The 15,875-nt window shown below is 41.0% G+C and overlaps 1 protein-coding gene across 1 annotated transcript in view; it reads right to left on the bottom strand.

The window, feature by feature from the left end:
- LOC140482871 (ALK tyrosine kinase receptor-like) overlaps positions 1–15,875 on the bottom strand; it is a 1,059,465-nt gene that overhangs the window by 52,987 nt on the left and 990,603 nt on the right. Inside the window, exon 23 of the mRNA XM_072580591.1 lies at positions 13,359–13,488. Coding sequence (XP_072436692.1) covers positions 13,359–13,488 — 130 coding nt within the window. The remainder of the gene's footprint in view (positions 1–13,358; positions 13,489–15,875) is intronic.

Genomic DNA, 15,875 nt, shown 5'->3' with positions numbered 1-15,875 from the left:
AAGCTAGCAGAACTACCTGACAGCCCCAAGTATTCTCAATAAGATACAATGTAACATGTGGTCCAGGTACTGGGGTATCTAGGGTAGCTGGTCGCCTGGAGACAAAAACAGATGTGAATTAGGCCAATCAGTTTAAATTATACACCCCCCAAAAAACCAAACTCCCATCAAGTTTGAATTTAGCATATTGACAATCTTAAAAGCCAATGAAACAATCTGATATTTTGGGGGTATAAGACTGGGGAAAATTGAACAGTTGGGAGGGGAACTGCAAGCTACCAGCATGTAGACACTGCCCAAAAAATAGATCTCTTAAAGGTATCTTTATCGATCCCTGACCGGTGAAGCATAATCCCTCAGAAGAAGAAAAAAAGACACAGGAAGATCCAAATAGAAGATCTGACAGTTGGCTGGTTTTGAAACTTGAATTTTTGGTAAATCCAAATGGGGGGGGGGGGGGGGGGTGTGCTCATCAGACTAGTATTACAGAAAGGAAGGTAAAAGATAGGTTAGAGGAAGGAGTTGTAAATAGTTGTTAGTTAATTATTCTCTGTTATACTTTAAGAAATAAAGTTGTTGTTAATTTTTACTTTAAATAGTTCTTGACCTCTCAAATTTTCACAGATTGCTGCATGGGATAAATTTTTTCTGTGTTGCTGGCTTAAATTAAGCAGGAGGGTTTACCCCGTCTCATAATGATTGGCACTGGATCTTGGAGATTGCCTCTATCACACCCTACTTCTCACTTCCAATCAATTCCAACTCCATCTTGCCCCCACAAAAAAGCCGTTAACAGCAGAAAGATATTAAGATCATTTCTTCTCATAGAAGAGCACAACAGCTTCCATCTCTCAACCTTCCTCCTTCAATGCTCTTCTTGTCTCTGTCTCTCACTATTTCAATCACTCCCCACCCTCACTGTGCTGCAACCTTTTCTTCTCACTTGTGGTTCTGACTATATTTTGAATCAACTCCCTCAAAAATAGGTTGTCAATGTCTCATCCTTAACAAGGTAACAACAAACTCTTTGCCATGTTTAATCGGCCAATAATACAGAGTGGACTGTTATTGCACCTACCAAAGCCACTTAAACTCTGAGCAAGTTCAATTCCTATTGATGGCTTTAAACAACAGCCCATGCCCATTCTTATCCTCTCTGACAACTTGAAATCCTTCCCAAGAATGACACACACCACATGGTGTCATACCTCATACCTTCCATGGTTGATGTTTTTCAAATCAGAAATTTCAAGGCTTGCGACACACCTTTTGTTATCAAAGATAATAATTCTGAAAGGGTTAATGTTGGAGAGTGTATTAAGTTCCATGTAATCTGATGATTTCAATTACTACTTAAGATGTTGTGAAATGAAGACCTATAACCCAGGTCTCTTCATAGTCTTAAAAATACTGTTTATCTTACAAGAGCTTTGCACTTTATTCCTATCATACGATAATTTAGGCTAGATTCCCTACAGTATGGAAACAGGCCCTTCAGCCCAACAAGTCCACACCGACCCTTTGAAGAGCAACCCACCCAGACCCATTTCCCTCTGACTAATGCACCTAACACTATGGGCAATTTAGCATGGCCAATTCACCTGACCTGCACATCTTTGGACTGTGGGAAGAAACCCACGCAGACACAAGGAGAAGGTGCAAACTCCACACGGACAGTTGCCCAAGACTGGAGTCAAACCTGGGACCGTGAGGTAGTCGTGCTAACCACTGAGCCACCATGCATCTTGACTTTACATCTTGTAAAGAGTCTCTTCTTGTTCAGACTCAATAGTGGTTGTTCCTCTACTGTTGTAAACAAGGACACCCTTAGACAAAATCAATGCAAAAGAAATGGTGGCAGCATCTTTCAATCCACAAATACCATACCTACAATATTCTACTCCCTTTGCATCATCCTTCTGAGATGTATTGGGGATATCAGCCAAAGCTCACAGTAAGTAGGCTAATTAGTTGGCTCAAGAAATTGCCTGCAAATTGATTGGCATGGACCAACTATTCTGCATCTGCTTCTTAATTCCCAGTGCAGATGAAATTCAGAAATGACCAGTTGGATTTGCAGTTGACGGGCTGTTTTCCATCACTTCAATAGTGTGTCAGTGCTGGCTTTCATGTTCCTTCTATTGAGAATTTATAAAGCATTTCCAGGTGCTAGCACTGATACCCCTGTTTCTTTTCTTTGTATTTGTAGTGTTCTCTTTCTTCCTTGAGCTTGTGATGATTCTCTGCAGCCTTCCTTATTGTCTGCTCCTGCAACTTGATGTGTTAACTCTTATTAGTGAGAAACTGCAGAGGATGGAAATTTGAAATAAAAGCTGAAAGTGCTGGAAATCTGGTAGCATTATGGAAACAGAAACACAGTTCTGCATCAAGTCAAAAATAGCTCATATTCAAGGTCTGCTAAGAATTTCAAAGACTTTCTGTTTTCAGTTTATTATCAATTTGAACTCTTACCAAGTACTCATGAGATAATATCACAGCTTGCTTTTAACAATTCATTTAGACTTACAAGTTGAACAGATTATTTTGGTCTTCAGGTGAAATTTGATCTCACTTAAGTTATCATCAATTGTTTTGATTGGGCTATTTCCCAAATTCTCTTTCTTTTGCCCAGTGTAAAGAACAGCATTAACAGTAAGGCCATAGTTCTAGTGAACGGAGATGTGATTGAATGTATGAAGTAACCTAGGTGGAGGTGTGCCCAGGTGAACCTCTAACCTATTTTTAGAAAAATAGCTGCTCTGCGACATCCTTGACCCCCTGGGTCCTGGGAGGCAACATATCAACCTGGAGTTACATTCATTTAGCAGCAATGCCTGTCTGACCCTCTCTCTACAGAATCTCTTATTATTACTGCCCTTCTACTGCTCCATTCCCCCATTTATGTCAGATACCTGTGGTGTTACTTAGTTGGCTCAGTAGCACTCTCTTGAGGAACAATTTCCCTCACCAGTTTCCAAAATTATATACCGATTAGCGAGCAGGATAGGAGTGAAAGTCCTGGGCCTTGCCCTCCCTTTATCCACTTGCTCGACTGGAAGTGTCGCCTGTAGGTCTTGCTCTTTTCGCTCCGAGAAGATTTGTCTGACTACTTCCTTAATTTGGAGCATATCAACAAGGCCCAGTTTTAGTCAACATGGATGCCAGTATGGCTCAAGTGAAATGGATACAGAGATAATCTTTCCACTTAAGTGGAAGAGCATAAGTAGAAACTGTCAATACAAGGCAGTCACCAAGAAATCCAATTAAGAATGCAGAAGGAACATCTTTACCTAAAGAGTGCAAATAATGTGAAACTTGCTGCCACAAGCAGTCATTAGTTGAAGGGTCTAGATGCACTTAAGGGGTAACTAGATAAGCACATGATGGAGAAACTAATAGATGGTAGCAATGGAGCTTCAGAAAAGGTTTAACAGGCTCAAATGGAGCATATACTGGTTGGGCTGAATGGCCTACTTCTGTGCTACAGGTACGTAATGTGTGTGTGGGTGGGTCATGGGCAGAATGGGGCATGGTGGCCAGTAGCAAGAGCAAGGTGATCTTCATCAGTGGGCATTATTCTTCCTGATGTCCAGTCCCTTGATCAAATGTACTTAGAGTCATAGAGTCATAGAGATGTACAGCACAAAAACAGACCCTTCGGTCCAACCTGTCCATGCCGACCTGATATCCCAACCTAATCGAGTCCCACCTGCCAGCACGTGGCCCATATCCCTCCAAACCCTTCCTATTCATATACCCATCCAGGTGCCTTTTAAATATTGCAATTTTACCAGCCTCCACCACTTTCTCATTCTATACACGTACCACCCTCTGCATGAAAAAGTTGCTCCTTAGGTCTATTTTATATCTTTTCCCTCTCACCCTAAACCTAAGTCCTCTAGTTCTGGACTCCCCCATACCAGGGAAAAGACTTTGTCTATTTATCCTATCCATGCCCCTCATGATTTTATACAACCTCTATAACGTCACCCCTCCACCTCTGATGCTCCAGGGAAAACAATCCCAGCCTATTCAACCTCTCCCTATAGCTCAAATCCTCCAACCCTGCCAACATCCTTGTAAATCTTTTCCGAACCTTTTCAAGTTTCACAACATCCTTCCGATTGGAAGGAGACCAGAATTGCACGCAATATTCCAAATGTGGCTGAACCAATGTCCTGTACATCTTCAATATGACCTCCCAACTCCTGTACTCAATACTCTGACCAAGATTTGCTTTTCCAAAATGCAGCACCTCATGTTTATCTAAATTAAGCTCCATCTACCACACCTCAGCCCATTGGCCCATCTGATCAAGATCCCGTTGTAATCTGAGGTAGCCTTCTTTTCTGTCCACTATATCTTCAATTTTGGTGTCATCTGCAAACTTACTAACTGTACCACTTATGCTTACATCCAAATCATTTATATAAATGACGAAAAGTAGTGAACCCAGCACTGATCCTTGTGGCACTCCATTGGTCACAGGCCTCCAGTCTGAAAAACAACCCTCCTCCACCACCCTCTGTCTTCTACCTTTGAGCCAGTTCTATATCCAAATGGCTAGTTCTCCCTGTATTCCATGAGATCTAACCTTGCTAACCAGTCTCCCATGGGGAACCTTGTCGAACGCCTTACTGAAGTCCAGACAGATCATGTCTACCGCTTTGTTACTTCTTCAAAAAACCTAATCAAGTTTGTGAGACATGATTTTGGTTCTTGATCAAAGGAAATCCTCCAAACCTCCTACCTGGACATGACAAGCTCCACACAGAATCAACTGCCAGGCATGCCATGTGGTAACAGACCTACCCATCACTGGGTTAGTCCAAGCTGTGGCACAGAGCTCTGGCCACTAATGGTGTCAATTGTTAATGCGGTGGGCAGGTTATTCATGGCTCTTGCTGCCCACTACTTAATTCTGGTGGAGGTGGGTTTTAGGTACGCCATTACCATGCCTAATTAAATGCCCGTCTTGCCACCCAAGTTCAACACCAGTGAGAACAGAAAATTTCATCATTTTCTTCAGGCTTATCACAGATCAAGCTTATTAAGAAATAGTGGTAGCTCAGTGGTTAGCACTGCTGTCTCACAGCACCAGGGTCCAGGTTCAATCCCACTCTCAGTCTGTGTGGAGTTTGCACATTCTTCCCGTGTCTGCGTGGATTTTTTCCGGGTGCTCCGGTTTCCTCCGACAGTCCAACAATGTGCAGGTTGGGTGATTGGCCATGCTAAATTGCTCATAGAGTCCAGGGATGTGCAGCCTAGGTGGGTTAGCCATGGGAAATAGAGGGTTACTGGGATAGGATATGGGGGTGTGGGTCTGGGTGGGATCCTCTTCAGAGACTCAGTATGGATTCAATGGGCCAAATGGCCTGCTTCCTAACTGTAGGAATACTATACATTAAAAGAAAGCGAGTTGAAGCTAAAATACAAAGGACAGCAGCCAGATAGATTATAGTTATTCTGAAGTTGGATAAATTGGAACGTGGACTTGCTATCATTGTTCAACATATTTGCATAGACTCAAAATCTACCCCAATATAACTTAAAGATTTACATCATGAACTCAATACACCTACAAATTTCATGAAATTAAGATATCTTCAGGATTTACATTACAAAATCCTTATTCTTCTCATTACAAAATCAATATTCCTGCAGGTCAGGCACAATCAGACTTGGCATGCCATCTTCAAACGGCAGTGATGGCATAAATGTGTCACAGTATCAGCAGTAAAGGAAGAAAGAATAAAATTCACAGCTTTCATCATAGCACTTACCTCAGGGCCTTTCATTACAATGAGCATTTCTCAGGATCATTTTTTGTCACTTCCCTTCATAAACCTGAGTCATATCATTTGAAATGTAAGTTTATAACTATAAATCAGTTACTTACTTAGGTAGACTTGAACTGTGAATTAATTTAAAATAATACTTATTCATTAATTGATAAACTTCAAAATTAAATGTTACATCTTCAATTTCTGCAGACAGCTTATTGAATAATTGTATTTTTGCATTTGGTAAGATCAATAAGCTCAAACTAATAGGGAAGTCATGGTAACTCATGGAACTAAAGTACTTCATTTGAGTTATTATTTCAGAGAAATAATCCAGAAGAAATTTCTTCAAAAAGTCACAGAATCCCTGTAGTTTAGGAGGAGGCCATTTGACCCAACATGTATGTGTTGACACTTTGTAAGAGATCTCACACTCCTGTTTTGTCTGTAACCTTTTAAGATCCTCATCCTCAATTATGTGCCCAACTCGCTTTTACACTTAACAATGGAATTGGTTTCTGCTATTTTTCCAGACTGACTATTCTATCGTGACAACAATCCAAAAGTCTCCTCCAAGTTTTTAGCAACTGATTTTGAATCCATGATCACTAATTATTGGCCAATGATCAGGGTGAATACTATGTGCTGTTTTCTCTCTCAAATCTCCCAATATTGTATGTGGGTTTGCAAGGACTAAAAGTGAATGCCATAAGCACCACCATTGTGCTCATATAGGATCGGGAGCTGAGTCTTTGGATTCCTGCTCATCAGCAACTCTGAGTAAACACAGCATGCATGGCCACAGGGGACACCTGTGTTAATAACATGGCGGCAGTGGAGTGGCAGCATTCGTGCCTGGGCCTTGAGCCTGGGGTTAGTCGCCTTCAGTCTGCCTTTCTTTTTTTTCTCTCTTTCTTTTACTTTTGTTGTATCTACCTTTCTCGTTTTCGGCGGCGTGGGATACCGGTGGAGGCAAGAAGGCGCTGAGAATGGCAACATGGTCCCAGTGGCAGTGGCATGGCATGGCCCTACTGGCTGGGCCCAGGTACCTGATGGAGGAGGTGGTGGTGTTCCAGGTGTGGCACTGTGCGTGGACTTGGGGCACCTGAGTATTCACAGACTTAAGAATGGACTTTGTTTCTCTGGCAGCGAGAACTCGTAGTGGAGGCAGGGGAGTGATCTGGGGCAGCTCCTTTCCTCTTGTCTGCTTTTTATAATTTCCGCTTCTGTTTGTAATCCTGTCTTCTGTACACTTAGATGGTGCCAAAGAATGACTACTTTGCACACTTTTCATTTTACTCCTTTACTCAAGTACAAATGACAATAAAATCTGAATCTAAACCTAAATCTAAAATTTGATGGTGATAGATTGGAATGGGGTGGATCTGAAAAACAGCAGTGCCATATAGAAACTGGAATTCTTCTTCAATAGGAACCGCACTGTCTGACCCAACCTTACCATTCCCATTCTATTGTGGGCATCTTAGCAAACTTGTGACAACTTTAAATCCGAAACTGAGTGCAATTTGAACTGCGGTCTGTTGTCCAAAATAACCAATTCAGGGCCATTGTACAATGCAAATCAGTAATGTAAAACTCGATAACAGTATTAGAAGTTGTTGTATACAACTTCCTTCCATTGGGAGAAATGATAAATGACAATGAAGTAAGAGTTTCATCAAAAGCAAACAGATCTGTGCCTATCTGGTGGCAAATGTGGTTGGCATCAGTAGCTCTTGTTGCTCCGGTCTGTGGATGGCACAGATATCATAATTAGTGAGGAGACTTTCAATGGTCTTGGAGATCCCAGGCCACCACACCATTGGACACGCTCTGGCTCTGTACATGGGGATCTACAATTGTCCTTGCTACAGCTTCCCGAGGACATCTTCTTGAAGTGAAGCTTGAATGAGCAGTAATTTGTTGCACACCAGCATGTTGTCCACAACTGGAGAAGTCAGTGCTCAAAATATGTTCTCATGGCCAGTCCAATACGCCTTTGCTCTGGCCAATCTACAGTACAATACAGATGGATATTAAGACATCCCTCATTAACTCATGTGGATCTAGTTAGCTAATTGTGGCTTGCTGGCAATCGTGCTGCCATTGACTGAGCGTACGATTCAACTTAGTAAAACTCAATTTCTCAGATCTTCCAATGAGGGTTGGAACCATATTTCCTATCCTGATTGGACAAAAAACATACACTTAGCTGTGGTGGAGCTTTCCATTCAAATTTCCTGACCAGCAGCCCTCTCATCTGAAGTGGCATATACAAATCCAGGAGTCAGAGGGTCAGAGTGAAAACTGCCAGCTTTTCATTGATATGTGTCATATTCAGTCATTTAAAGGCTATTATAGGAGATGATAAATGTGTCAGTACATATGTAGGGTTGTTAGAGTGATAGAATGGCATGTGGTTGGGGTGGTAGAAGGATGTGATGAGCAGTTAAGTACCAGATTGTAAGGTGATGGGATGCAAAATCAATGAGATGGGTAGCAGGTAAGTGAGAACGTAAGGTTCCAGCTGAGTGAGGGAGCATGTGTTCACCTGCCAGCGAGGCAAGGGTATTTACTAAGTGGATTAGTGCTTAAGGTGGGTCAAGAGCTGTATTGTGGTGGGTGAATTTGAGGGTTGTGGATTCATATCGAAGGAGAAAGGGGTTTGGGTGCAAGGGAGGTCAGGTCAGTGGAATAGGTTTCAGATCATAGGGGTCAGTGTGGAGTTGGGGGGGGGGGTGCTCTCATGGGCCAGAGATGGGTTACTGAATTGGGGAATGTCAGGGACATCTACTCCAGGCATAGATTTAAAGCATGTTTCATTCTCTAACTTTTCCTGGGTAAATATTAATCTCGAGTCAATAGGAACCTTCCTAAGTCTCCAATTCTAACTCAAAGTCCAGGGGCCTTTATGGAGAGTTTGAGACATTGGGTAATTGCCAGGAATGGAATGATAATCTCTCAGGCAGGTCCTGTGGAGTAAGCTGTATTGGGCCTTCTGCTGGATCCTGAAGCACAACTCCCAACTCCCCTGCTGGAACAACTATCTTCCAAACCTGGTGAGGCAGTGGGTCAGTGCTCTGAAGAGTGCACCTGTCATTGTTTCCCTGCCTGCGTACGCACTCATAGATGTACCTCAAAAACCAAAGTTAAAAACTGTGTATTCTTGGAAGTATCCTAGATAGTTTCTTTTCATTCAGAGAAACCAGAGGTCTGTGAGCCATTCCTATGACCATTTTCACGCTAAGGATGTATTCTGAAAATCTGTCCTGATCCCATCTAACTGAGGAATCCTCTTCCTCAATCCCTGTAATATCGTGTTTCTGTGTCTGATGATGCTGTTGATATGTATTGGAATGGTTTATGGCACTATCCAGAATCCAAGATTACTGTTCTTAAGCTAAAGCAAAGGCTGCTAAAATGGTTGGAAGGGGTGGATTATAGGGTTAAGGCTAGGGTTAGTGATAGGACAGATGTCTGTGGATGTCAACATATTCTGGATCTTCTAAAACACATCCTGATAATCCAGGACCCATTACCATCCTTGAGACTTGTTAAGGAGTTGTCCCAAGGGTTTGTGATGGTTGCCAAGTGAAGCAAAACGCTCACCAATTGGCCTGTCATGCCTAAAAATCTTTAGAGTACCTGGATTGACTTTGGAGTGGGGAACTTCATAATTGCTTTAGTCTTCTGAGGATGTGCTGCTACGTTTTCATTGTTGACCATGTGTTCCAAGATTCCTTGCATTTGGCATTAAAGGTGAGCCCTTCAGCTTGTAAGACTTTAGGACTGCCTAAACTCTCTGATCATGCTCTTCAATCTTTTCCCTATGTATTAATATTCCAGCTGTGTGGGATATGACTCCATGCAGATCTTGTAAAATATTGGACATAGCTGGTTCAAAAACCTTTAGGACCAGGATGATACTAATTGGTGATCTGTTGAAGCAAAATCTCCCAAAGGTACTAAGCAATGTTGATAGCTTGTCTAATGGAACTTCCATTTTGTGAAAATTTGAACTTTATACAGTTTAGTTAAACTCTTCAACCATAGGCATATTGTGATTTTTTTTCATCAATGCTTTGTGAGCTCTGTAATGTCAACACAAAATTTGAATAATACCATTCAGTTTGGGTAGCGTAACCATGTCAGTTGTTTTTGTGAGTAGGAAAAAGATGCTCATTCTTGTCATTTCTGTAAATTGCTTCTCAACTTGCTTCATCAACTGACGCAGAATATTCCTGCATGTTTAGAGGTATAATGATTTAGCAGTTCTCTTCAGTGCAACTCCCTAACTTTTTAAATAATTTAGGTTATTCCTGTTTAAAGGAGTTCCCTAGCTACTGCTACTCAATCTCTTCAAAATCCATCCATCACCTACAGTATCTTCCTGTTGTTATACTCATTGCCATTGAGCAATGAGTGGCAATGAGAATAATTTTGAAATTCCTGCTTTTTAGTTTTTTAATCATTTTCCTAGCTCCTAACACTGCAGTTTTGCTTACTTATGCCATTGGTTCAGGTATGTATCATAACTCCTGGTTGTTCCCCTTCATATTGCAGATTACCCTACAGCACATACCATTCAGAAATATTAATCTATGCCCCGACTATTGAAACCCCTCAGCCGACTGCATTTTTGCACTTCTTATTGTACAGAGCCAAATCATCCCCTGGATGGTTGGGGTATGATTCTTCCAGCACTCCAGCATTCTAGTATTCAAAATAAAACTGGTTTGGAATATTGCTTCACTACCTACATCTTCCTCCTGGCCTGTATGGTGTACAGCTCCTGCAACTTCTTTAATTGTGGGATATGCACATGTTGAATTGTATATTTGAGATGATCTTGGATTTGCAGATGCATTGCAGTGACTCCAATCCCTCCTCAAACTCCGAGATTTGAGCTCGAGCATTTCTTGGACACTGTGCCTGGAATGTGCTCCAGAGGAGGTGGGAGAAGCAGATACAATTGTAAAGTTTAAAAGGCATCTTGACAGATACATGAATAGGCTGGGAGTACAGGGATGTGGATCGTGTAGAGGCCAGAAGTTTTTAGTTCAGAAAGATGTTGTGTGCTGGCGCTGGCTTGGTGGGCCGAAGGGCCTGTTCCTGTGTTCTACTGCTTCTTGTTCTTTTCTTGATATCCAGGATGTCTTTGGAGCTCCATTGTAGAACAAGATGCATTCTACAAAAATATTCTAATTATCAGGGTGAAATACATCTTTGGCTGAGATGCAAGATTAGTAGAAATGAATAACTGCTTGATAAGTGCCCTGCATGAATTTCCTTTCTGTTGATCTTAGCTGTGCCAGAGATGGCTGGGATAACAATAGTGATTGCACAGGTTTATCATGTTTCTTGCATAAAAATAACAGGAAATGATGGGCAGGAAATGATACAATATTATTATTGACTGTGACAGAGCGCTTTTTGATTTACAGTACTCCATTAGTTTTACTATTAGCATTTAAATAAAGTAGTGACTATGTAAAGGTGGTATAAAAATTAATGAAACAAAAACAGAAATTACTGGTACAATTCAGCTCGTCTGGCAGCATCTGTGGAGAGAAAGCAGAGTTAATGTTTTGGGTCCAAAGCTTAATGTCTTATAACAGATCAGGAAAGGACCATTCCTCCCATAGGAAGCGTTAGCAAGAATAAACCCTGATGAAGTTTCCAAATATCTCAGTCTGATTTTTTTATTATGGATTGAAGTGAATTACACACAAAATGTCGCCTTTACAACACAGTGAGATATGCCATTCCAACAATTTCAGAGCCATTAGCACGGCTGTAGGCACTATTCATCAACATGTTCCTTTCTGTTAGTTCGCTCAATTGCACTCACCTTTCTATCAATGAATGTCCCAAAGAATCTCTTTCACCTGCTAAATACTGAGTTTAAATCACCTGCCCTGACTGATTTTAAAAGGAATAATGTGCAGTGCTCCAAGGAAAATGTGGCAAAATGGTACAATGTGAATTTCTTATTTAGGCAGCACATGTAGACACTACAATTTGAATGGCCTTAATTTGTACTTTAACAATTCTATGATTCTGAACTTTGCCTCTATGCCCTGTGAACTGCTGCCATCTCTCAGCCTTATTCCTATACTGAAAGAGAGCATCAGTAAGTGGATTTACCAATGGCCCAAACATCAGGAAAAGACATTTCACTAAATGAATGAGCCCAAAATTGTCCCGTTCTCAAGTAGTTTCCTGCATTCCTGTGGTGATGGTGCTCTTCGTGTATGTGTGTGAGGGAGACAGAGAGACATAAAGATTAAATGGAAGGAAAAAGACCAGATTTAATGTGATCAATTGCATTCTGTGAGAGGTTGCAGTTTAAAGAACACGATTATTACCGCTTTACACCAATTACCACTTAAAATTATGAAAATTGTATCTGGATCCTATTGACATCATAAGACCCCACTTTGCTTTGTCCAAGTGAGGCTCTTAGCTGTTTCTGTAAAGCCCTTGACCACATTTCTGAAATCTAATGTCAGTGGCAAGTGGTAGATGGACAGTTGGTGAAAATGGGTAGTAAGTCTGAGCAGTCTACTTCCTCTTCTGTGTGGCCAAATAAGAGGAGTGTTTACATGTACGACAGAATGAGACAGCATCTGGTATGTCGGGACTGGGGAGACAGGGGTTAACACAAGTGACATACAATAAGAAGTAAGAGTTCGGAGTAAAATGAGAAAACCATTGGTTTATTTTTCATCTCTGATTATCCCCAGTTGTCAAATAAGTTTACTGAGAAGAGGGAAATGTTAATTATATAAGCAGCTACTGGTTAACTTTGCCAAGTGACAGAATGAATTGCTTAAAGTTAAACTTTGCGTTTAGATGATTTTTTGTGTCAGTTTAGACAGACAATAATGAAGCAAGCCTAATTATAAATGAAACATTTCATTATTCTGCTGCTCAATATTTTGTATGTCAGTATTCCAGGCTGTTGATACAATGTAGCACAGATCCCAGTCTAACATTCTGTCACCCAGTTTCAATCAGTGATACAAAAACTGACAACCAATACATTATAACAAGTGCTAGTTATACTTCAAACGTCAGTGCCTGCATTAACACATTAACCTTTAATCCATGGTTTTTCATTTCCAAGTGCCTCGGGTTTATCGTCAATTAGAACTATAGAAATTCAGAAAATAGTAACACTTGATATTTTGCCAGCCTGTCTGAATAAAGCATCAAGTTAAATGCTGACACTTAATCTGTGTCATCTGGCAACTGATCACAACTTGAGGCTAAAATGGGATCTTTTCTGCATCTATGAATGAGCATCTCAAAAATGGGGATCTGGATGTGAATACGTTGAGTATTGGCAGCCTATTTCGACTGGATAAGGGGATCACTGCAGCAGCAATTCTGGCCTAATTCAACCTGAACATGAGATCAGTTGCAAATCCAATTGAAGAACTGGAATCTAGAACACTAAAATAGGACAATTTTTCGAGTGGTCCAGGCAATGCACATGACAAATGAATGAGACCTAATGGATCGGTGGACATGATATATATGTTGGTCTGTATACAGTACATCACTTCTTACCGGTTTAGGTCGATACTCTCGAAGGAAGGATTTCATGTCTCCTCCCGCCATCAGCTCCAGTAGAATGAAGCGAGGAAGAGCCTGCAGGCTGACTCCTATACATCGCACAATATTCTGGTGGCAGAATTTACTGGAATCATTGGAAAAAAGGACACATTTACAATTTTTAAGAACACCATTGATCATTTTGTTATGTGACAATGTACAAGAAGATATATGAGGACCAATATCTGAATACCCGGGAGAGATCTGGCAGCTTCCAAGGCGATTGAACCTCATTCCCATTAAATTTTATTTTTATTGCAAGTGCAGGGAGGTTTCTGGGTCAAACAAGATTGGGTGAGAGATGAATTTGGCAAAACATTAATGGAGCAAAGTAATAAATATTCCAGTGCTGCAGAATATCTCTGCTCTTCCAAGAACTGGAGAATTCTGTAGCCTTGAAACCCTGTTTCTACTGGCATTGCACATACCAAATGCCACTTCTGCTGGCCAGTCATCTCCTGTGCTACCCATACCATACATTTTAGGGTCCAATCCATTTGAACTGGTATTTTAGAAGTAGCACTTCTATGTAACCTTGGAGGCATGTGCTGGAGCTAGGGCTGCAAAATTTAACCTTTGAAAAACCAAGAATGTTTGGTGATCGCAAAAGCAGTCTGGTTAAGTACATAAGTAAGTAGGAACATGCATGGCAAGCTGAGTCCAGTAGATGTAATGGTCTTAAGTGATCCTCTGATAGTGAATTTGTTTGCTAGTCCCTCAAATAATGGCACTAAACAATTTGAGTGGTGCAGCAATGTTTGTAGTTTTTTTATCGTTTCATCAGATGTGGAGTCCCTGTCAGGGCCAATGTTTGTTGTCCATTCCTGACTGCTGTGAAAATGTGATGACTGGTGAGTTGCCTTCTTGAACTGCTGCAATAAACTCACAGCTGCCATTTAGGGAGTTCCAGCATTTTGATCCCATGACAGTACAGGAACAGTGATATTGTTCCAAATCAGGATAATGCGTGACATGGATAAAAATTTGCAGATAATGGTATTGCCTGTGCCTATTGTATTTGTTCCTGTAGGTATCAGATTTTGTGGGCCTGGAAAGTGCTGTTGAAGGTGAGTTGTTGCATGACATCTGTTATATGGTACATGTAGTTGTCACTGTGTGTTAATAATCAAAGAAATGACTGTTTAAGACAAATCAAATGAACTGCTTTGTCCTGAATGGTGTTGAGCTTCTTGAATGTCTTGATGGAATCTGTGGTTTCAAAGCTTTTGTCTTTGAGGCAGACCTTCATTGAAATGGGAAATTGAGAAAGGAACGTGTCCTTTCCATTTTTTAAAAGAGAATAAGATTGAAACAGAGATGAGAACCGGCATGCCTGGAGTATTGAAACCATACAAAAGGATGTAGAACAATCAGACTCAGATGGTGATTGCAATGGTGCAGTACATACTGGCTGAAGAAAATGAATGCCAAATCCAAAAAACTGAGAATAGGAAAATCCACAGTTGCTACAGCAATTTCTGTTATTTGAAGAAAACATTGGTGGATCTCCACCATCCTGACAATCGCCAGCAAAGTTGAGGAGGTCTTGTAGATTTATGGCATTTCTGGTGAAAACTGTATCTACAGAATGAAAGTTGGATATGCATGCTGTCAGCTGGGGATCAGGCTAAATGTTAGAAAAAAAAGTTGAAAATCCTAGTAAGGAAGACAAAATCTTGAAGGATTTTGTAACTGTGTTTGATTTGATATGTAAATTAATTTAAAACTAACCACAATTTGACCACTCATTCATGTTTCATGAATTTCGATTCTGGGTTTGACAGTATAAAGTTTTAGGTACGATACTACTTAGTTTGGCTTTGTTGGACTTTTAGAATTATAGAGTCATGGAATCCTACAGCACGGAGACAGGCTCTTTGGCCCAAACTGGTCCATGCTAACCAAAAGGCCAAAGGGTCTCTGCCACCACAACAAACTTGGCAGTGAATTCCAGACATCCACCACCCTCCACGTAAAATAATTTTCTTCTGCCACTTAGCTTGAAGCTATGACCTCTGGTTTTTCAACTCTGCCAAGGGAAACAACTTCCTCTTGTCCACTCTTATCTCTCCCCCCCACAATTTGCATCCCTCAGTCATGTCATCCCTCAGCTTTCTCTATTCCAAGGAAAACAACCCAGACCTCTCCAATCTCTCCTCGTAGCTACAGTTCTCCAGCTCTGATAACATTCTAGTCAATCTTATCTGCACCTCTCTCCAGAGCAAATACACCAATTGTGTACAATACTTCAGTAGTGACCTTACTACTGTCTCATCATTATATCCCTACTTTTGTATTCTATACCTCTACCAATGACAGAGAGTATTCATATGCCTTTTTATCTATATGTGCTGTCTCTACTGTTACCTTGCGTGCCAAGCCCTCTCACTTCATTTGCCCCTCTTAGTATACTCTTATGTGTTGTGTATTCTCTTTTACTGTTGGACCTCCCTAAATGCATTACCTCACACT

The sequence above is a fragment of the Chiloscyllium punctatum genome, chromosome 11 (assembly GCF_047496795.1).
Source record: "Chiloscyllium punctatum isolate Juve2018m chromosome 11, sChiPun1.3, whole genome shotgun sequence".
Classification (NCBI taxonomy): domain Eukaryota; kingdom Metazoa; phylum Chordata; class Chondrichthyes; order Orectolobiformes; family Hemiscylliidae; genus Chiloscyllium; species Chiloscyllium punctatum.
This window is presented reverse-complemented; position numbering and strand designations above follow the sequence as displayed.